A 23,108-nucleotide genomic window follows, 5' to 3' on the forward strand; every position below is an offset into this window, starting at 1 on the left:
CTATGAGTAATGTTTTCAAATGATTAAATTGTTATCAAAGATATCGATTACCCTCGTCACTCGATTCTTGATGAATAATCGAGTAATACATCGATACAGAGAAAGTCTCACGTACGCCAATAAAAAAAACAATATTCCTTTTTATCTAATCTGTTAAGTAAAAAACAATTTGATCAACTCATTTCACTCGATGATAATTTTTACACACAATTTTTAAAAGACCATGTGACTATTGAACTTTTTATCGTAATCTAAAAATATTGTAATGATAAAAATGTTAAGTACTTTCTAGAAGTATACATAGTTCGATTCATCCCTTGAATATAGTTACATCTTTTAAAAACATTCGACGAACATTGTAATTTCTGTTAAGACATAGAACTCTGTTTGACGGATGGGTCGAAAATTTTTGAGAACACTGGAAAAAATTGCTCAAGAGATGGCGTTACTAGTAATATAGATTGGTTTAACTTTATTTTAATAATATGGATAGGATGATTATCTATACCATTGTTTAACGTCTTACAATTGCAGATACATTCGTCACTTGCAACATTAAGAATACCTCTACGGTTAATTATAACTAAACATCGTGCGGAGCATACGAAAGGCAATGCAAATATTCAAAAGTGTTTTGCAGTTGTCATACATCATGCAAAACGAGAACTACCGCGGAAATGTCAGCGAAGTGTTGTCACTAAAGCAATCGTGACTGTTTTAGTTGAATTAAGGTAGGATTCCACCACGTGTGAGACGTTCGGATACGCAACAAATTGTTAACTTCGAGTTGTTAACGCGGTGTGTGGTTGCTGGTTGATCATGTTCGTTGGTGGTTTGCGTCCGTCGTAGAATCATGCTCAGTGGAAACCCACCTTTACAGTTTTAAGTACAGACGTACTTGCATAATAACACCTCAGTCAATTACATTTGAACCTTCCCTTCAAAGCCCTGTATTTGTGTTACTCATTTTTCAAGTTCAGATTGCAGTGGTTCACAAACCACTGCAATCTGAACTTTCATTCTTTAAGAGGCTGTTTGTGCTAACAATAATATGAAAGGTCCGTTCAATTTGGGCTCATCGTCGAAATGTATCGGGCAATTGTGATTTTAAACAAAAATGACGTAGATATGTCTTGATTTCCTGAAGGAAACAAATTGAAACTTTACCATTGGGACTTTCAGCTCAATTTTCTAATGAGAAGAGAGAATAAACAAATACTTTTTATGCTACAATTTATAGTTACTTTTCACCAGTTTTTTTGTAACCTTGATAGAGTAGTCTCAATTAGTTATTAGCCTTGAAGGTGTACAGAATATAGTACATTAGTAAGAACTGGTAACTCCGGCATTGAGATTGTATTGGGATCGTGTCACTGTCAGCAGGCTCGAACCTCGACCCGTCCGGCTGCCGTGCGTTACTTACACAACGCACCACATGGGGTCTGCAGGCTTAATAAAATTCAAGGTTACTGTCTCGATAAGATATACACGCGTGTTATTGTTGGGAAACAATTAAAGTTTGCTTTATGTATAGACTAGTTTGTCGCCCGCGACTTCGTCCGCGCGACATTAAAAATCTTCATTGCCTATGTGTTCTTCCGGACTATACTCTATATCTATGCCAAATTTCATCAAGATCCGTTCCGGAGATACCTTCAAACAAACATCCATCCATGCAATCATACATCCAAATATACACATCTTCTATATATATAAAAGAAGGTCGTGTTAGTTACAGTATTTATAACTCAAGATCGGTCGAACTGATTTAGCTGAAAATTGATGGGGTGGTAGCTTAGAACTAGGAGACAGACATAGGATTTTTTTATCTTGTGCATTTTTTTTATTCCGCGCGGACGAAGTCGCGGGTAAAAGCTAGTTTATAATATTATTAAGATTATGAACGAGATTTAAATTCAAATGTCTCGTCCCCTGCGTTTTTAAACCACTAGATTGATTGTGATTTACTTTTGGTGCAATGTTTTGACGCCAGATTAGGCTTGTTTTTAATCTAATATAACATCCGATGTTATATCACAACAACGGAGAAGACAGGCTTGAAGTGGAAGTTATTCCGCGCTTCGAATGATGAGTTTGTGCTCCAAAGGCCTAATTTTAGTCATCTTTTCCTTCCCATCCTTTTCTTCTTATCTTTGCGTTATAAGCAAGCATAGGGAGATTAAAGGTAGGCAACGAATCTGCAATTGCGGATATCTGTAAGCAGCGGTCTTTTCGCGCCGCTTGCTCGTTTGTCACCTTATGATATGAAAAAAAAAAATTTGCTTGCTCTAGCTTAATTGATGTTATTTAAAATAGTTACGCATTACGGGTCCAGCTAATTGTTAATAAGCTACCGTATACTTTATCTTCTTAGTGTCGCTTTACTTTGCTATCAAGAGATCATCAACATTCAGTAAAGATGTATGATTGTCTGTCATCTATTATTGTCTATTAAATTATGATTAGTCGCTTTGTATTCTAATAGTGTTGTATTTTATAGACTATTCTTTGATTAATATATGTATTATTTTTGTGGTTATCAGTTTATATTATATGTCGAATATATTTTACGACATCTCGCCTGAACAGTACCTCAATCTTGTTTCAATTAATGTGTAGTCATTTTTTGCCTTGTCCTTTGCCTTTATCAGATTGAGTTGCTACAAATCTTACTTCTTACTATATGTAACACTAGCTGTCGCCTGCGACTCCGTACACGTGACATTAAACAAAATACTTTATGTGTTAAATAACCTATGTGTTCTTCCAGACTATGTTCTACATCCATGCCAAATTTCATTAGGATCCATTGAGATGTTCTGGAGATACCTTCAAACAAACATTCATCCCTCCATCTAAACATTCGCGTAGATAATATTAGTAAGGTTATAAATTTGAATGTTTGGATGTATGGATAGATGGGTGGATGGATTTGTTAGGAAGGTATATACCGAACTGCTTTAAGGATCTTGATTAAATTTAGCTTAGATGTAAAACATAGTCATATGCTGCAGTCGCGGGCGACAGCAAGTGCAATGTATATATAAAAAGCTTATATCTGTCCCTAATCATCTTCACTCAAGTGAGTACGCTATCCTAAGTGGGTCTCAATCATGTCCAATGATAGTTGTTCCACTTGATGTCGGACATATCTCAAAAGATTGACATGTTTGGTTAATTTGATTGTTTGTACGAGCTTACAGCGAACTTTTAGGTCATCGATAGAGGTCAATGATAAAGATACGACCAGTAATAAGTATGTTGTCTACCCACATTTTATCAAATGGGTTCTAAGGACAAGGCTTTTACATTTGACTCTACCTCTATCTAGATAAAAGCGTGGGAACATATTAAATTTAAAGATACGTACTCCGTGTCATAGATTAACTTCTACACCTTGATCCGTTAATTGGTTATTAAAGATTCCCCTTAGTTTAGATTTAATAGTGGAAATCTACACAGTGAATACCCTAAGTGACAGTAAAGCACTAAGTTAAATCTATAATATTAACACAATTTTGACACATTAGCTTTTTTCATACTTTTAATAAGTCTGTGAGATCTTTGGTTACTGGTTCACTTAATATCGTCGTCTTTGATTAGTTTTTCTTTCATAAATAAAATACAGATAATTGGTATTTATGTGGCCATTTTGTTGTAAATTCAATTTAAGACGCCAATAATTATCTCCATCCTTTAAAACTTCTAGTATAAATTTCAATTTGATATAGTCGAACTTAACAAGAGTTCACTTTTTAGACGTCCAGAAAATTGTACTATGAATTACCATGTCAAGAAATCTCTACAATTCAATTAGGTCAGCGCTCCCAGCGCAGCCGTATCTATAGTTGTGAAAGCTATGTCCGTCTGTCGCAAGTCGACCCACCGACCTTTGTGTTTGCTTTGAGCATTGTTTATAAATATTGCTTGAAGTGAAACCGCGGTCAATCCTAACTAGGATATGCAATGAATATATTGCAAAGGTCACAACAGTGATGACTTATGTTTTTATAAGATTAAGGTCTCCAAATCTAGTCGAAGGCTTTCCTTAGGTTAAGTTTTTCAAAATTTATAATAACTTACTGAAAACCTTTCATGTTAGACAGGTAAAAGTAAATCCAGACGGGGTCGCGGACAAAAGCGACAGCGTGCCCGTGGCCCCGTCTCGAGCTTTGGGGAACAGAGGGGTTTAGTGGGTATGTTTCCCATCCAGAAGAGAATACCACATATCTACCGCGTCCCCCCCCCCCCCCTTGGGCGCGGAGTATTCATAAAGCCTTTAAAAAAAAGGTAACAGTGACTCGTGTAGCGTTTAACTTAATTAGTTTGATTACCTGGGATTCTAAAATCAAAATCCCAGTTTAAAAAAATATTGTTATCACTTTCTTGTCAATAATGACGGGGATGACGTCTTATACAGGACATTTTGGTCTCAGAAACCAACGATTGAAGAAACAAATTATTGTATTAGCATTTGTTTCAGAGCAATTATTTAAAGAGGTGTCAAATAGAATCTAATCAACAATATACGCTTATTAGTTTAACATATTGAATCTAACAAACATCTTGTACAAACTTCACAAAACGAATTACTTTGAATGGAACAAAGAAATTCATTCAATTGAGATCGATCGTTAAAAGGTCATCAACCGTATTGAATATGTGATATCGAGTTACATTGCCGATTTACTTCGCCTGTGTCGGCGCTGCGCGTACAGAGCGTGACGTGGACAGGAAACCGCGCACTTGACCGTCACGCCCGTCGCTTCTATTGCAGGGCTGACAAAAAAAACTTTCAAGTTTTAATAAAAATATATTACACATAATTACATATGTAGAATGATATTTTACATAATTAATTAATACATAATCTTGTTATTATTACCGCATAATATTGGAGTTTTGATCCACACAACATAATAAATGACTTTAAATTAATTTTCGACGGATTCATCATACTTAACGTCACAAAATACAGTTCGATCCTTTGAAATCCTTACAAATATGTCATTTATTAATTAATATTCACTGTCTTTCAAACGTTATTGTGTAACTAAGAAACTACCGAATGTAATAACAATGATGCAAAATAACAATAGAGAGAAATTAAGCATTTTTTCAAGTCTGTTATATGTCTAAGGTGTTACAACTCCAGATAAATTAGACTCAAAGGGGACACGTCATTGGTGACTGGTGGCTTAATGGATATAGGCTTTAAGAAGTGAGCATACCATTTCCTTAATGGCCGGCAACGCATCTGCAGTTCCTCTGGTGTTGTAGATGTCCATGGTGTCGTTGATCAACTAGATGTTTACACCGCTCTTTTGCCCCAATCTCTTATAAAAAAAAACTTGAGAGGTGTCAAGGGACACCCGGATGGAACGAAGTTCCTTTCGATTAATTAGTGAAGGAACCAATGTTTATTCTATGAATAAAAAACTTAAGTCTTCACAAGAAGTACATTTTATTTCTATGAATTTTCGTTATATATTGTCACGTCGTTGCCATGGTGAAATAGCGCTCATTCGTCGTTAACATACTTACTATAGCAAAAAGTGTCGTGACAACTTTTCGTAAGAATTTTTTCCGTCTAGCCCCCTTTCACAGCGCGCGATAAGGAACTTCGTTCCAAAAACTTTAATGGTCCGTTATATTTTCTATTCGGTCAATAGTTATATATTAGGACATGTCAATCCCACTAATATTATAAATGCGAATGTTTGTATGGATGGGTGGATGTTTGTTTGACGGTATCTCCAGAACGGCTCAAAGGATCTTAAAGAAATTTGACACAGATGAAGAACATAGTCTGGAAGAACACACAGGCTGTTACATTTTTTTTTATTCCGCGCGGAAGGAGTCGCGGGCGATAGCTAGTACAATATAATATGGCAGCCCTACGCGCTGGGGTCAGCGTGCACTAAATGCATTTGGTGACGAATGACGCGTGACGCCCGTCATAGATGTGTGTCACGCCCTTATTTGTATCATTTATTCTAATGTCGCACACGACTCCGTCCGCGTGAAATAGAAAGAAAACTTAATTAGTAAATTATTTTTTCTTCCATAATCTGTTATACATCTCTGCCAAATTTCATTGAGATCGATGCAGTCGTTGTGGAGATACCTTGTAACAAACATTATATCCATCCATCTAAACGTTCGCATTAGTAAGATTACTTAAGTTTGCGACCACTTCACTTAACTTGAATTATATTTTTATAGTAAAAAATAACCTCATATGTTTTTAAACGGTAATCATTAGGCAATAAAAAAGTACAAGTTAAACTTATCAGTGGTATCCAGTTTGACACAAATGCATTAAAATGCTGCATATAAGTGCAGTGATCAGATGGGCACCCACTCTGATATTAGCACACAATCAGCCGGCTGGCCAAAGACAGACAGACCGTCATCGAATTATGTGTTAATAAGCCGCGACAATAAAACTATTGCACGCTTTGGGAACAGTTGCTATACCGAGCTATTTGATTGTTCTGTCATTCTGTCTTTGTTATTGTAATATTTTGTGATGGGGTTGAACTGAATGAGTGTGGGTTCAACACTGAATTATTAATTGGATTAATTAATGTTACGTTTATGTTATTGAGAAATTATTGCATCATATTGTACAATTCGAAATGCCCCATGATGTAGCAAAATTGTTTGGAAATTTTCTGAATTATTGGACTGATTATATGTATTAATTGAAATAGTTTTATGCACTTCTTCTACAAATTAAATTTAACTGTGTCAAATTTCACGTTCAGTCGTTAGCGCAATTTCCTTTAAAAGGGGTACATTGTTTTCGCTTCACGTATAAGGCTGCGGGCACAAAACTTGCAACCAGCGGGTCGGCGCGACAGCGGAGCGAGGCGACGACGCAAACAAAAATATTACTCTGCTCCCTCTCGTTTAATATGTGTCACTGCATTGTACTATTACCCGCTCATTGCAAAATTCGTGCCCGTAGCCTTAATAATATAGTCTATTTTATCAATTTTTAATATCTCGCACACTCATATATCTGTACTCATTACGCGATGACTCTGTACAGACAGAAAGTCGTGTAAACTTCCTCTAACATGTAGATACATTGACATTTTTAGTGCTCCAATAGGTCAGAGTTTGCTCTGTGGAGGCTCGTTAGTCGTTACAAGGCAGATGTCATTGATGATACCCGGACGAATGGACGTCAAAACTTTCTTTACGACTATCGACCACCTGTAAAACAAATCTTACTAATATTATAAATGCAAGTATTTGGATGGATGGATGGATGGATGTTTGTTTGAATGTATCTCTAAAACGGCTCAACAGATCTTGACGAAATTTGACACATATGTAGAACATAGTCTGGAAGAACACATAGGTTATTACGTTTCTTTTTTAATTCCGCGCGGACGGAGTCGCGGACGAAAACTAGTGGTATATAAACAAAATTTGACGTGAACTTTTGAATCAAGTAACTAACTTACCATTGTTCTCTCCTCGATTGATGAGAGGGTAGGTATAGGTTTTCGTTGGTATGATTTCTATGTTTTCGATTGAGGAGTGTGTGTGTGTCATTTAAATTTTTCCCTGAAGTATAATAACGTCTACAACAATCGAGTTTATTTATTGTTTAAAAATAACTGGTTATTTAATATAATATGTTGAACTAAAATATTTGACCGATCATTGCTCTGTAACTGCGTTACAATGTATGGTTCCTGGTAATGTCATATTTCTGGCTAGCAGCTGTGACCTGCTTACAATTTTACATGCATCTACATTATGAATTATATTAAATTAATTTGAATAAAAATATACAGGATTTAAATTTAAAAAAATGTTTCTGATGTTAGAGATGTATAGAGGAAAAGAGTAAGGCTGTAAATAACCTTTGCGTGTAGTTTTCTTATTTTTCTAAACAAAAAACCGATTTATGTACCACTGAATAAAAATATATATAACCCTTATCTTAAGTCTCGTCTGTAAGCATTATGTTATAACATTTCCGTATTCAAAGTAAGAGGTCGTCGCTCGCATTTCAAAGTTTTACATCACTTAGTTATCAACAAACTAGATAACGTGTAGTAAATGATAAGCCTCCTCATTCATTTTACGTAACATTATCATTACAAACAAAGAGTTCCTAATACTGTCTAAGGAAGGCTGGCAAAATAAGCTTAGAAATGTCCGCTAATGTCACGGTATTAATGGCTTACCGCAGCTGATTTTTTTTTTAAATTGTTAATAACCTTTTTATACCAAAATATATTGTAATCTCTATTTTGTTTAAATAGAACGAAAGAGATGACATGTTTTTGTGCATGTGTTTCGAAATGAAAACTTGCAGTAATACATAAAGATGCAGCCATACTTAATCTGCCAACAGCTGGACATAGAATTTTCTTAAAGGTGAATATACACTAGAGCATTTTCTCAAGCATTTGTATGTAACGTTCTTCATCATCATCATCATCAACCTGCCCTTATCCCTATCGAGGGTCGGCACAGTAAGTACTACTCCTCCATACGTCTCTATCAGCCGTCATATCTGAATTTATCCCCTTCTTACGCATATCCTCTTTCACACAATCCATCCATACTTTCTTTGGTCTTCCTCTACCTTTATAGCCATCCACATTCAATCTCATTACTTTTTTGTTTATATGATTATAATGTAACGTTCTTACGAATGGAATATTATAGGTAAAAGCATAGTTTCCGAAGCAAATCTGGTCCGTGAAGTGTGATACACTAGAACATATAAAGCGGCTTGTTGTTTTGTTACAAGTAAATGTTCTAGCTCTAGTCTATACCCACCTTAATGTCTTCTATAGTATGCGATCCTTGATTTCAGTAATCGAACAAAAGAGTCTTCAAATAATTTACCTTGAATTGAATTTATCAGGAAACAAAAAAGGTGACTTCGCTTTATTCTTTGCTACGCTGCGACCTTTCCTTTGTACTATCTTAGGCTGAATTCTTGAAGGTCGAGGAAATGTACACCAAATGTACACCTCATTGTTGATAAACCACATCCGGCAAGAAAATACTAATGTAAAATACAAAAAACAAGAAACTTTAGCATTAACAAAATCTAGTCTCCGTTTGATTCATCTCTAATCTTCAATTTATTAACTGCAATTAAAAACAAATCCATTGTTGAATAACCTCGTTTAGGTACGTTTAAATATATGCATTCCTAATACAATTCATTTGTGATCTCCAAGTCGTTTACATCTCATTAAGATCATAAATTATCTAACTCAACAATACGCAGACAGGCCGCTAGAGGTCGCTAACGTCAGGTCTGACCTACATGCTCATACGGTCAGATGGTACAAGGAAATAAAAAAATACAATTCTAAAATTCTATGCACATTTCAATCTTGTGATATTTGAGCCATAAAACAAAGTGTTTCTGTAAAAACTTTATTACTGACATATATTATTATCCCTGAAAAAATAGAGACAGTAATATGTGATTTATCAAAGTATTCGAAAATCATAGTTAGACATTCGTTAAAAAGCAGAAATGATCAATCGAAGAAGTGTTAAACATTGGTCTTAGAACGTACAGCCTTTAGTATTATTCAAGTAGTGCCAAATTGTCACTTAATGCCACCCAACTATTTCATCTGCAAGGAGAGGGTGTCAGAGAAATCGCCAACTCCTTATTAAAAGCCCTAGGATTGATATCAGTTTCGTCATAAGGCAGTTAAAAAACAATTGAATTTAAATTACGAAAAACAAAATATCTCTCATTCAAAAATAGTTTGAATTCGAACCCATTATCTGACAAAATGAGGTCAATGTTCTTTGAACTATATAAGGTAAGTAAATTTGGTTCAGATATGGACTTGACCAAACTCATGCAAACGCAATTAGGACAAAGCCGGAAGCGCTGTCTCCTTGATGTTGTTTGCTCAGCCGACCTCCTAATGTAGCGTCGTGAAGGTCGATATCATTTTGCATATCGTCTTTCAGTTTACACAATGCCAAGTTTAGGACGACACTCGAACAATATGAATGCAACAAAATATTCTTTATTACTCAACTCATTTCATTTTCTAACTTTATCTTTAGTAAGTCATAGCTTTCTGTGAAGAAAATTCTTCAAAATTTTTTAGTACTAGCTGTCTCTCGCGACTCCGTACCCGCAGAATTAAGAAAAAACTTGATTAGTAGCCTATGTGTTCTTCCAGACTATGTTCCACATCCATGCCAAATTTCATCAAGATCCGTTGAGCCGCTCTCGAGATACATTGTAAGAAACATCCATCCATCCATCTAAACATTCGCATTTATAAAATCAGTAAGAAACAAAATTCATTATAGATATTTATTTCACAAAATAATTTAACTATACTTAAGGAAAAAAATAGTTAATGAATTTGAAAGGATGTACTTACATAAAAATACTAAAAAAAACAAGCAATAATCTTCCAAACAAAGTTTGATATAAGTAAATAAGTGAAGATTAAACATGTACTTATTGAAGTTACATAAGTATTATAGCATTAGAAAACACGCGTGAGACCTTCATTGTAGTATATAGGAAGAACTACGCCATTTCCTCGCAGACTGTTTCCGCGTGCGTCTAATACGCGGCGAAGCTTACAGGGCGGTCGTCTCAAACACAACCTTTTATGGCACCGCCTTCAATACGTGACCACCTTAAAACATAGTTTATGAAAAACCTATCAAGAATTATACGCAAATGTGGATTGTAATTTATTTAAACAAAAAGTAATTAAATAGCTTATTTGTATACATTTCCTGGTTGTAATTACGACGATTTAAGATACGCATGTTTGGAATAAAAAATGGATTAATGTTTTTGTTAGTAAGTTTATGAAAAATATAACGTTTTAACATAAATTTCAACTGTCTTAACACGTGTTAACTTTATTAATATCTCTTTTGTTTTCTTCATAAAAGAGAGAGATGGTTGCATTGTTGTAATACATATTCTCGTATTAGGAAAACGTCAATCACCAGTATAGATACTGTTAGCCCTTCATTATTTGTATTCGGATTACCTCCAGTCAATCATAATTCACGAAATAATATAGTGAGATATAATATAAAGTCTGGAAAAACTTCAAACAATAGATGACACGTACTAATGTTTACTTATATCCATTTACAAAAACATTCTGTCATCTGTTTCGTTCATTTATAATTGTCTAACAACCGCTATTGTTGTATAGCAGGTATTTTAAATTTCTTGTTCTATGTTATGCTAGGTTCACATGGGGCAAAATAGTGGGATAGTACACTACTATCATTTGAACACTCAACGAGATAGTAGTTACTACTAACAGCAGTACTGCAATGTCTACTGCTATAACTCACTGTTCTGTTCCTGTGTGAACCAGGCATTAATCATGTGTTAGAGTTACTAATCTTAGCACATAATTTCATCACTTTATCCTTCACCCATCTAATTGTTATTTGATAGTGTCCAAGGTTACTTACGACACTTCTCCGGTATTCGCAGATTCGCAGTAACGTATTGATTGCGTATCGTTTGCCGTGCCGTACGCGTCGTGCTTGACAAGCAGCCCCGCGGTATCGCTTGAGATAAAAGCTAGATAATGGATACGTTTATTGAATAAATGATGAGGTGATGTGTTTTGGTTGCAGGTGTCCTGATGGTACACGCCGGTAGATAGCTGTAAGTACATCTGTACTCGCTTAACTTTGATTCGTATACTTATAATTCAAAAGCTGATAGGTGATATTAACGAGAAGTTCGAAAATTACAAGTCTACCAAATCAATGTATTAGAATCCTACAGTTTTAACGCCAAAGGTTACTTGTTCACTATAATCATTATAAATATATACATAAAAGTAAATACAGCAACACAAACACGCACGTTGACAAAGACATCAGTTAACAAATAACTTCGTAATTAAAAACAACCATAATTGAAAATACCAGTCGACATTTTTATACCATACTTGCTGTCGTAGCCGACAATCATCTACAAATGAGAGGCATTTGTCGCTTATCGCTTAATGCGGTGAGGCTCGTAAAAGGCAAATCGGCGGCCATGCGTTTGAACGCAAGGTTTCTGCAAATATGTTCAGTGTTCCACATATGGGCCACGGCCCTATATGGTCACCATGTTGCTTCCTAGATCGTATTGCGCCTAGATTGCAAGACAAAGGCCCTATTCGAATACTCTCTGACGGAAATTAATTAAAGTTATTTTTTTTATTTGTGGTGTCGGATGCCAGTCATGTTTATGTTGACGCCCTAACGAGCAAGTCTTGTTGATGGAATTTAAGTTTAATTATCAGATGATTGTGCTGCGATTACATTTTTAATTCATATAGAGCTTTTTAATTTATTTTTCCTGCAAAATATTATATTTTATTTAGAAAATCTGATATGAATGAAATATCCCACATAAATAAAATTATTATTTCCTCTTACGAAATATATGTCGTCTTGAAAGGTTACCAAAAAGTTCTAATACTTACTTCTTGAGGACTTGTTTACAAGAAATAAACTGTTAAAGTAATCCTTGTTATCCTTTGTCTATTTTTTCTTTCATTTTTTACATTATTATTAATCAGTTGCAGTGATCTGTATGGAAAATTACCTCACGTTTTACGATCTGTATTTATTTATACATTCAATGATATATAACAAACGATTGTATTATGTAAGTAATTATTATTTCAAATACATAATAATTACCTCGAATACAAGCATAATATTAAAATATTTTAATAATTAAAAAGTTTTTTTCTTTGTTCGTAATATAAACGATAGAGTCCTCAACTTGGATTGGTTTTCTATTCTACTATTTCCGAACGAACACTAATTCCAGGACTTATTTATTTACCTAAACTGTAACCTAAAATATTGCTTCAATATCTTAATTGCAAAGTCAGCTGTCGTCACAGTCAGCTAAAACGTCATACAGTGGCGCTGTCTGTCTGTGCATTTACTTTATTATTATAGTTATAGGTCATTGCTACGTCCGCTGTCGACGGACGATCGAGTGGCCACATCCGTCTGAATTACTAAATACTAGGGTTCACAGTATTTAGTAGTAATTCTGATCAATCTTATTGTAGTGCAGTTATGAAGTATAGTTGTATATACAATGCAATGCATCATACTAAAATAAGACAGTTGATATACCCAAGTCTAAGAAGTTTAAGTCTAGTTTTGTTTGTAACCCGAAGATTTCTACAATCCTTTACAATAATAGTCTTGATTGAGATTGTTAGAGGATGTTAAGATTATCTATATTTTTGCTACAACTATGTCTGAAAGTGCACTTTGGTTTTTCTCCTAAACGAAAATATAGAAAAGCGTGTTGAATTGAACTCGTAGTATTTAAAACAGCCTTCAAGTTTTGCAATGCAATGGAACTCCTCCGTGACTTCTCAGAAGTCAAGCTAGTTAGTGACCAGTCCTGATTTTTAATTCGTTACGTGGACAGTTGCTCGTTATTTTGTGTCAGCCCTATCATGTGTCATTCGCATGGGACAATGGGTCGTTGTGGCCATGTATGGTGCCCGTTAACCTGCCATAATCCGGGACGTCATGCGTCATACTAAGCAATATTAGGGTTGCCTACACGATTCAAGTCAAGCCTTAATTAATTGCGGAAGATTGTGGTAATTAATTCGTCAGATTCTTTAGTCATTTATATTAATAAATTAATCCACGCTGCTCCTTGTATATTTCTTAATAGGTTTGTACAACAATAGTTTTGCCAATAAATGCAGCAAAAAGAATTCTATACACTACTTCTATGGGAGCCTATTAATTCAGCCGTAACACGCCTCGAAACCTGAACAAGACAACAAGACCTGGATGCAAAACGACAAATTAGAAAATCTCGACCCAATCCCTCCTATACGATATACGATTCCTCAGGCCGGTTGTACTGTGTAGCAAGGTTCTCCATTGACGGATTAAGTCACAGAGGACATCATCAGTTTCGGTTGCGTATAAAATCCAGGCCAAAATTATTTTTATTTATGTCTTGAAACATAACTTTGGTTAGATTTAGGATTACCTGGTTAAAAGTAGGACTGTTAAGATATATCATGCATCACTCGTATTTGTGTGTACGCTCGTAATATACACATAAGCATTCAGCATAACAAGTTAAGGCCTTATGAATCGATAAACCGTATAAATAAACTTCATTACCGCACCGCACAAGCACCGTATGCTTCCGTAAGGAGCAGACTATGTTGCACGCGCGGAAGCGGATGTCGAATTTAATAGATTTTTTTTTAATGGTGAAACTAATGAATTGACATACTGCAACATGATTTCTTAGTTTTATTTTTCTAGTTTAACAAGTTATACACGTTGTTATAATAATTTCCATTTTATTAGAATCGATAAAAAAAATTAAAATATTTTACGCATATTTTGATCCGTTTACGGTATTTTATTTAAAAGATTCTGCGGTCAAACGAGAAACATGAGGCTCATTTACTTTGAAATTTTATGTTCTTACGTCAATGAATCTTATTGACCTGACATTTTACATAATGGATTCAATTTCTATTCGCATTATGCACTTTATTTAACGATATAAGTGGTTGATAACTGCAAAAAAATGCCATGTAGTCCTGTACTACACTGCCATGTAGTACTGTGTGAAGTGAGAACAACCTCCAATACCTACATATTTTACAATTGTTAACTTCTTACATAAATTCTCATTATGACAACTTGAACCGCTAAAGTAAGAGTTCTAAAAATTTACACCCGTTGTTCAAATTCAGTACTGACAAGTGTCTAAGAAGAAAATAATATCGCAATACAAAATAAATAAACACAGCCCGCTGCAGTCCATGCACTATGTCGGCGGCGCGTTGCATCTGCGTGGCGGCAGAGACCTTGGCGACCGGTTTCTTACGCAACGCCCGATGTCGCGCAGCCTAGTTCCGAACCTTCCCCCGCTATTGCAAGATTCAAACTTTACAGCGTGTTTAGCTGCGATCGCATGTCTGTGCAGGTGGGCCAAGTACGGGTGAATGAAAGCGCGCATTTGTGTACGCATCTCTTTATGCCCAATAACTAAAGTAATGTTCAACTTCATCATCATCATCATCATCAGCTCACTATACGTCCCCACCGAGGGGCTTGGAGCCTACCCCAAGTTAGGGGTGACTAGGCCATAGTCAACCACGCTGGCCAAGTGCGGGTTGGTTGACTTCACACATATCATTGAATTTCTTCTCAAATATGTGCAGGTTGCATCACGATGTTTTCCTTCACCGTAAGGACGTCGGACAATGTACATATGTAAATCGAAAATCGAAAAACACATTGGTACATGGCGGGATTCGAACCCAGGACCTGCAGATTGCAAGTCAAGTGCTTAACCCCTGAGCCACCGACGCCCTATCCGTCCGTTCAACTTCGGTCTTATGATAAATTGCAAGCAGCTATAAAGTTTGAATGGTAGCATGCACGCTATACGAATTATGAATGTACAGGATGTTTCTAGTAAAAACTGATATCAACTTTGCATTATTTGTTCTTTTTTTTCAAATTTATATTCTGAGTATAGATCTTGAGTAGTAACTAAACTATTTTAGAATCTCGTGTAAAGCTTGTATAATGTACTTGGTAAAACCTCCTGATAACGTTAGACTTACAAAGAGGTTACATACTTGAGTCACTTGTTTAAACATTCCTCAAGATTTAAGTTGTAGAAAGAAAATGATAATTGCTGTTCTTATCGTTACCAAGGAATTTATAGAAGAATGCCCCACTGAGGGGCTCGGAGCCTACCCTAAGTTAGGGGGATGACTAGGCCATAGTCAACCAAGCTGGCCAAGTGCGAGTTGGTTGACTTCACACATATCTTTGAATTTCTACTTAGATATGCAAGTTGCATCACGATGTTTTCCTTCATCATAAGAACGTCGGATAAATGTACAAATGTTTATCGTAACTCAAAAAACACATTGGTACATGGCGGGATTCGAACCCAGGACCTACAGATTGTAAGTCAAGTGCTTAACCCCTTTTTTTTTTTTTTTTTTTTTTAAAGTCTGGAAATGCATTTACGCACCCCCTACGCCGGGCTGTGCAATGGCGTAGGGGAGTGTGGGACTCGCCGGCCGCAGAAGGCGACCGGAATACCCACTAAAACCAGATTGCCCTCTCACGCGTTGCGGCGGGGCCACGGGAAACGCGTTAGCTTACTTCCGTGACCCCGCCTGCGTTTGGCCTCTACGGGCCCTCAAATCTAAGGCGTGGGGAGAAGGGCAGCAGCGGCAAATTGCCGCCTCCTTCTCCCCACTCTTCTCTGCCGGAGCGGGGGCGCTAGGGGATCCCCTTCGCGTTCCCGCTCCTTCTCCTCCTTCTGCGACATAACTGTTTCGCAGAAGGAGGAGACCGCGTTCCAAGACCTCTCACTTCCCAACATGGCGCGTACAACGCCGGGAAGTGAGAGGTCGCCGCCTATCGCCGCCACCAGGGTGCGGCACTCTTCTGTCCAGGCGCAGCACACTTCAAGTGTGTGCTGCGCCGTATCCTCATCGGCGCCGCACCCGTGGCAGCGCATCGTCTCTTCCCTTCCGATCCGACACAGGTACCGTCCGAAACAGCCATGTCCGGACAGCACCTGTGTCAGTCGGAAGGTAAGGGAGCCGTGGCTCCTCCCACACCACTCCGGGAGCTGTGGGCGTATGGCCTCTATGGTGCGCACGCCATATTGGGCGTGCGCTAGGCCACTCGCCCAGAGCTCCACGGTCGTCTTTCTCCTCGCCTCCCGGGCGCGGGAGAGCTCCTCTGGAGCCGGGGCTTCGCCCCGAGCTCTTTGTGTTGCCCGCGCCCAGTAGGCTTCGGCCAGCACGCCCGCCTCTATTTCCCACGGAGGGGTGCCGGCCAAAACGCAGGCCGCCGCGTGGCCTACCGTGCGGTAGGCCCGACACGCACGCGCCGCAATTATGCGTTGCGGCCTGCGGAGGAGGGCCCTGTTTGGTGCGTTGAGGGCATTTGCCCACATCGGTGCACCGTACAGGGCCATGCTTTTGACGACCGTGGTGTACAGCAGTCTCGTATGTACACCCGGACCTCTAAGGTTAGGGAGGAGCCTCGACAGGGCTGAGGCCGCTCCCACGAGCCGGGGGGCCAGCGCTCGGAAATGATCGCCGAAGCGCCAGCCCCCGTCGAGGACAAGACCCAGATATTTCATCCGGGCCCTGACCCCGACTTCCTCTTCGTTGACCCGGAGGGTGGCCCCCGCAGGAATCCTCCACCTAGGCCCTTTAAAATAAAGGGCCTCGGTCTTGCTGAGGGCCACTCGGAGGCCTAGCGCCTCGATCCTCCGGGTCAACAACATGGCTCCGGCCTCAGCCCTCCTTTTAAGCCGGCTCCAGGTAGTGTCCCGGACGGCTACCAGCGTGTCATCTGCATAGCAGATGACCGCCATCCGGGACAGCACCTCTCCGCGGATGGCCCAATCGAATCCGATGTTCCACAGGAGGGGCCCTAACACGGACCCCTGTGGAACACCGGAGGCCATCCGCCTTTCCTCACGGCCAGTTCTCCCCATGTAGGACACTACCCGCCCTTGCAGGTAGTGTCCTACGACTCTCCGCAGGTAGAGGGGCACTCCGTGATACCGTAGCGCCTCCTCTATTACCGCGAAGGGGAGGGAGCCGAAGGCGTTGGCGATGTCTAATGACACCGCTATGGCTCCCTGCCCCTTTTGGGCCGCTTCGTCAGTGAACCTCTTCAGGGCGGCCAGGGCGTCCATGGTGGATCGTCCTGACCGGAACCCGAATTGGTTCACCGAGAGCTGCGGCCCGTCCCTCGCTAGGTGCTGGATGATCCGGGAAGCTATCACGCGCTCCAGCAACTTCCCGACCTCATCCAGCATCACCAGCGGGCGGTATCCCGACGGAGAGTCCGCGGGGCGGCCATCTTTCCTTATGAGGACTAGCCGCCCCTCCTTCCACACCTCAGGGAAGTGCCCCGCTGCCAAGCAATCGTTGTAGAGGCAGCGTAGGCGGTCCCCGAGGTGCTTCAAGGCGATGGGGAGAACCTTCCCGGGCACCCCATCCGGTCCCGGGGCCTTCCGCGGGCCTTGGAGCCGGCGGGCCGCCCCTAGCATTTCCTCCTCCGTTATCAGAGGAGGATTAGGGGCGGCGTCATCCTCGTTGTCAGCCCTCTGCTGCGCCATGCGCGGTGGCTCAAATGGGGGGCTGTCTGGAAACAGCCCCTCTACCACCGCGCTGAGGACGGCCGGCTCCATGGCCTCCGTGGGGGGCGCCGTTTTGAGTTTGGCCCGTACCATCCGGTACGGGCGCCCCCACGGGTCCGCGTCTAGGGCCGCCAAGAACTCAGAGTAGGCGGCGTCCTTGGCGGCCCCAATGGCGGCTGAGAGCGCCTTCTTTGCTGAACGTGATTCAGCAAGAAGGCGCTCCAGCTCCCCCGGTTCCTGGTGCCGACGTCTTCGGCACCGGGAGAGAGCACGGCGGGCGGCGTTGCTGGTGGCATGTAGGGCCGCGAGGTCCCGCGACCACCAGTACACCCCCTCTCGGGGCGCGAGGCGCCTAGCCCTAGGCATTGCCGCATCGCATACAGCCGTCAGGTCCCGACGGAACCTGGCAGCTCTTTCTCCGACCCCCAAGGATTGAGGGGGGTCGGAGGCCCACGCGCAAGCAATTGCGGCCTCCTCTGCCAGGTCTGCGTCGAGACGGGACAGCTGCCACCTAGGGAAGGCGCCTCTGCCGCCCGCCGTGCGGGTTTGACGCCCGCGGGGCGCTGTGGAGACCCTGAACCTGATGTACAGGTGATCTGACAGGGTCTCCACATCCTCCAGGACGCGCCAACACGTGATGCGCGCACCAATACCGGGGGTGGCAAACGTAACATCGACAATCGAGCCACCCCGCGCGCGCACACACGTGAAGGCGCTGCCCTGGTTCTCCGGAACTAGGCCAATCATGAGGGCCCAATCCCGGAGATGCGCCCCTTTGACGTCAGTGACGGGGGATCCCCAAGCCGCGCACTTAGCATTGAGGTCCCCCATCACGATGACCTGAGCTGGCAGTGCCCTCCGCACCACCAGCTCCAGGCCATCCAGGAACCCCTCAAATTGGGAGAGGCTCCTGTTCGGGGAGAAGTAGACCCCGATGAGCACTACTTCTCCCCAGTTAGCCGCCACGTAACCCGCGCCCCTCTCCCTGAGAGAGAGGCGTTGCGGGCCCGTTGGCGGCGCCACCATTCCGACCGAGCCCTCCGTGTCCCCGACCCAGTGAGATTGGGAAGGGATGAGGTAGGGCTCGACCACGACAGCAACGGCAATTCTCCACTCCGCCAGGACCTGCATGAGCAGGTCCTGTGCGCGGGCGCAGTGGTTGGCGTTCGTCTGCAGGAACTCTGTATGCAGGTGTCTGGGCATTAGGACACCTGCATACGTTCCTCTTCAGGCTGCGGCTGCAGCCTGGCCGGCGGTTGCGCTTGTGGCGCAGGAGGAGGGCCGATGGAGCGGGCCTTCCCCCTCACAGTAGGGGGGGTGCATTTAGCTCCCCCCATCACATGTGCGTGCGGGCAGCCTGTCCTGTGGCACACAGCGCAGTTGACAGGTGCCTCGCACGCAGCCCTCTTGTGGCCTTCTTGGCCGCATCGGAAGCAGAGGCGGCCATCCTCTGCCTCCGATGGGCATAGGGCCCGGGTGTGGCCCAGCTGCATACACTTGAAGCAGCGTAGCGGCCGGGCCCTTACCGCGGTGACGGTGGCCATGCTCCATCCTATGGCCACCTTCCCTATTTGAGCGACGGCTTTCGCTGCCGCCGCCGGACACCTCACTAGGGCAGAGCCCCCACCCCAGAAGCTGGGCCTGATTAGGCCCACTTTGACAGTATCAGGGTGGCAGCCCCCGGTTGTTGCCAGTTTGGCTGCCACCTCCTCGCGCGTAACCGTCTCGTCCAAACCCGAGACCCGAAGGTCTGCGAGTTTGGACGGACGCGCGATGTCCGCCCAGCCGCCGATGACCCGAGTCAGTTCGGCAGCCAGGCGGTCGGCCGTCTCTTCTGGGGTGTTCCCCCCCACTTCCATCAGCTTGGAGCCGGTCATGCTGGTCCGCACTTTGACCGTCTCCAAGCCGAAGTCTCTGAGGCAGATCGACGCCTTAGCCTTGGCCAAGACGTCAGTATATTTGGCCTCAGAGACCTGTCCCTCTGCTGTCGTGATCGTGGCCCCCGGTTTAAGGGTGACGGTTATGGCCGCCGTCTTGGGGGCCACTATCTTTACTGCTTTAGGGGGAGGGGGAACCCGCTGCGCCCCATTAGGGTGAACTGGCGCAGCAGGCGGGGCCCCGGCCGGAGCCTTTTTCTTCTTTTTTGCCTTGCGGCCGACTACCTTAGACCACTGAACTTCACCCCCGGGAGTTTGGGGGGCGGGTTCAGCGGCTCCGGCTTGAGCCTTCGCGGCTTTCCCTACGCGCCCTCCTCCGCCAGCAGGTGGAGGGGGGGGAGGGGCAGCCGGTACAGCTGTAGGGGCGATCCTCCGTTTGGGGACCGGCCTGGCTTTGGCTACAGGGGCCTGGGCTGGTCGTGTCTCCACGTTTTTAGGGGCACTGGTCGCCAGGTTGGGCCTGACTACAGGGCGCGGCGGCGGCGGATGTTGTTTGTCCGCCTGGAGCGGTGGTCTGACCACCGGCTCAGGGGGGAGGTGCGTCTCCAGGTCTTGTAGGCGGGCGTTCACCATCCCGCCTACTGACTCTAGGAGTTCGCGCCTCATCTCTTCGAGAGCGCCCCTGAGAATCGCCTCCACCCCCTCCTGGGCCTGAGGAGCCTCCCTCGGAGTCGCTTCTGACCGCTTTTGCGACTCCGAGTACGCTTCTTTGAAAGCACGCAGCTCCGCGCGGATCAGCTCCAGCTCTCTAGCTAGTCTGGCATTCTCCGCGCGGAGCCGGCGTTGCTCCTCCTCGGGGGTGATCGCTCGGAGCTCCTCCACCGCTTCTATCACCTGTTGGGTGGCCCTGTTAATCTGGCCCCGCACTGTTCCCTTTAGGTTTCCGCTCTTTTTAACCTCCCCCTGAATTGTGGAAACATTCAGGAGGGCCTTCGTAGCCAATGCCTCTATGGTGGCGGCCTCCGGTTGCGCAGCCCTGGGCTCCGACAAGTCCCTGGGCAGGCATGGAGGCTGGTAGGGGAGGGGGTCCGAGCCAGCTGCTCGACTCTCCTCCCCCTCCGCTAAGTAGGCTTTCGCCTCCTGCAGGAAACTGCTTTGGGCCCCCGGTCGTCTGGTACGGCCTCTTGTCGCTGTCGACACTTTTTTGACCGGGCCCGCTGCTTCCGCTTCTTTTAGCGCCCTCTTCTTCCCCTTGCTCTCTGTCCCAATTGGGAACTTGGGGGCGATTTTTGGGGCCGCGGATCCACTGATCTTTTTCCGCGCCGTGCTCGCGCTCGCCTTCCTCCCGTCCAGAGTACTGTCTGAGTCGGAGGAAGACTCCGACATAGAGACCACCTCCACGTCGCTCTCCCCGCCTTCCTCTACTCTTCCAGGCGTCGTCAGTTCCAAATCGTTTGCTTCGTTGTCAGTTGTTATCGCCGAGGTCGTTGGTTGGCAGTCTTTGGCCCCCCCAGAATACGAGGGCCGGCCAGAGGTCAGAGTGACCTCTGGGAGGGATTCTCCGCTGGCGTTGCCAGCGGTACCCTCCTGGGGTAATGAGTTTTTGAAGCTTGCCATGTCCATTGTTTTCCAGTGTTGTCGGACACCGGAAACCGCCTTTTAATGCAGGGTGGGGTCCCCTAGTCCTGAAGCGCGGCCTTGAAGGCCGCCATACACCGACCGAAGTCCACTGCCTTTTAACGTGTTGCCGCACGCTCTCACCGATGTTCCGCAGGCCTGCCCGGTATGGGTGGCCCTATCCGGTATAGCCCCACGGAACATCCCTCTCCTCAAGGTAATTTTTTATAGAGGTTGTCTTCCTCGCGGCCCCGCACTAGGCGCAGAGCCCCCGTTTCCGCTCAGTGCGGACTTACGGGTTTGTTGGTGTTTGGTTCGCGGGGCAAAAAAAGCCCTACCCCGGCAATATGCCGGGGCGTTCCCCTATCCACCACCAGGGGACGCGCCACGTCGGAGTTCACCTCTCCGCCCACTCGGACAACCGAGCAGGTCCGTGGAAGTGCTTAACCCCTGAGCCAACGACGCACAATCGAGCATTAATTTTAATAAACTTGTTGAAAATTAAACAAATGACTGCCTTAACGAATAATTTCCCGCAATAAAACAGAGTAGTCAAATAGTACGGTACGGCAACATAGAGACGTCACGTGTCCTGGCAAATGATACATAAAGGTCAATGACCGTAGTGATGTCGGCAAAAACTCTACGAATAGCTTTGATTGTGCCGACTGTGATATTATATCCTTAGTTGAAATGGTTATTAACCATTTGACCGTGACATCTGTGATATTGTAGATCAATTTCACAATCAGTAAAGCAAAACAAATTAATGGACCGCGCCCATCAAAATATTTTAATCTTCAGATTATTCTGTAAAGGCATTTAATAATTCTGAAATTAAAAATAACATAAACTACAAAAATTTAAAAAACATACTTAAAGAACACTATCTTAAATCCGGAGCGTAATATAACTATTACCCGTTGTGCATCCTGTATATGACGGTATGAGCGATCTCACTTAGTCGCTGTTTAAAAAATTAATCTAAACTTACCTTCAGTTATATTTCATAGCGTAGTACCAAAGTGTCTGGACAAACCCACGATGGGTTTATAGATACTTTTAATATAACTTTTGTATTTTGTACCCTGTTTAATATAAATAAATAAATAAAAATAAAATAAATCTCCAAATATACAAAATATTATATCAGGTATGCACCGTCACAACTAAAATGAAGAGCCCGTAAAGACCAACTAATTTTTTACGTATTAACCGATGTTTAAAAGGAGAAGGTTCTCAATTTGTCTGCATGTTTTTTGTGTGTATTTATTTTTCTTATGGTTTTGTGTATGATCATTTGAATAGGTCGTGAGATAGCTTCAAGCAAATCTCTATATAGAGTTGAGTTCTTGCAAAAGGTACTGTTTACGGAATTGGATGTCCTAGTCCTAGACATAACAAGTAACTAG

General features: G+C 42.8%; 2 protein-coding genes across 2 annotated transcripts in view; one reads left to right on the plus strand and one right to left on the minus strand.

Moving 5' to 3' along the window:
* Window positions 1-23,108, plus strand: part of LOC106710289 (inverted formin-2) — a 54,807-nt gene that overhangs the window by 13,776 nt on the left and 17,923 nt on the right. Inside the window, exon 2 of the mRNA XM_014502307.2 lies at window positions 11,641-11,671. The gene's annotated coding sequence lies outside the window, so the exon portion shown is untranslated. The remainder of the gene's footprint in view (window positions 1-11,640; window positions 11,672-23,108) is intronic.
* LOC123721926 (nucleolar protein dao-5-like) lies at window positions 19,405-21,702 on the minus strand. The gene has a single exon (XM_045682058.1). The coding sequence runs from the start codon at window positions 21,700-21,702 to the stop codon at window positions 19,405-19,407; it is 2,298 nt and encodes a 765-aa protein (XP_045538014.1).

This window comes from Papilio machaon, chromosome 18 (genome assembly GCF_912999745.1).
Source record: "Papilio machaon chromosome 18, ilPapMach1.1, whole genome shotgun sequence".
NCBI lineage: Eukaryota > Metazoa > Arthropoda > Insecta > Lepidoptera > Papilionidae > Papilio > Papilio machaon.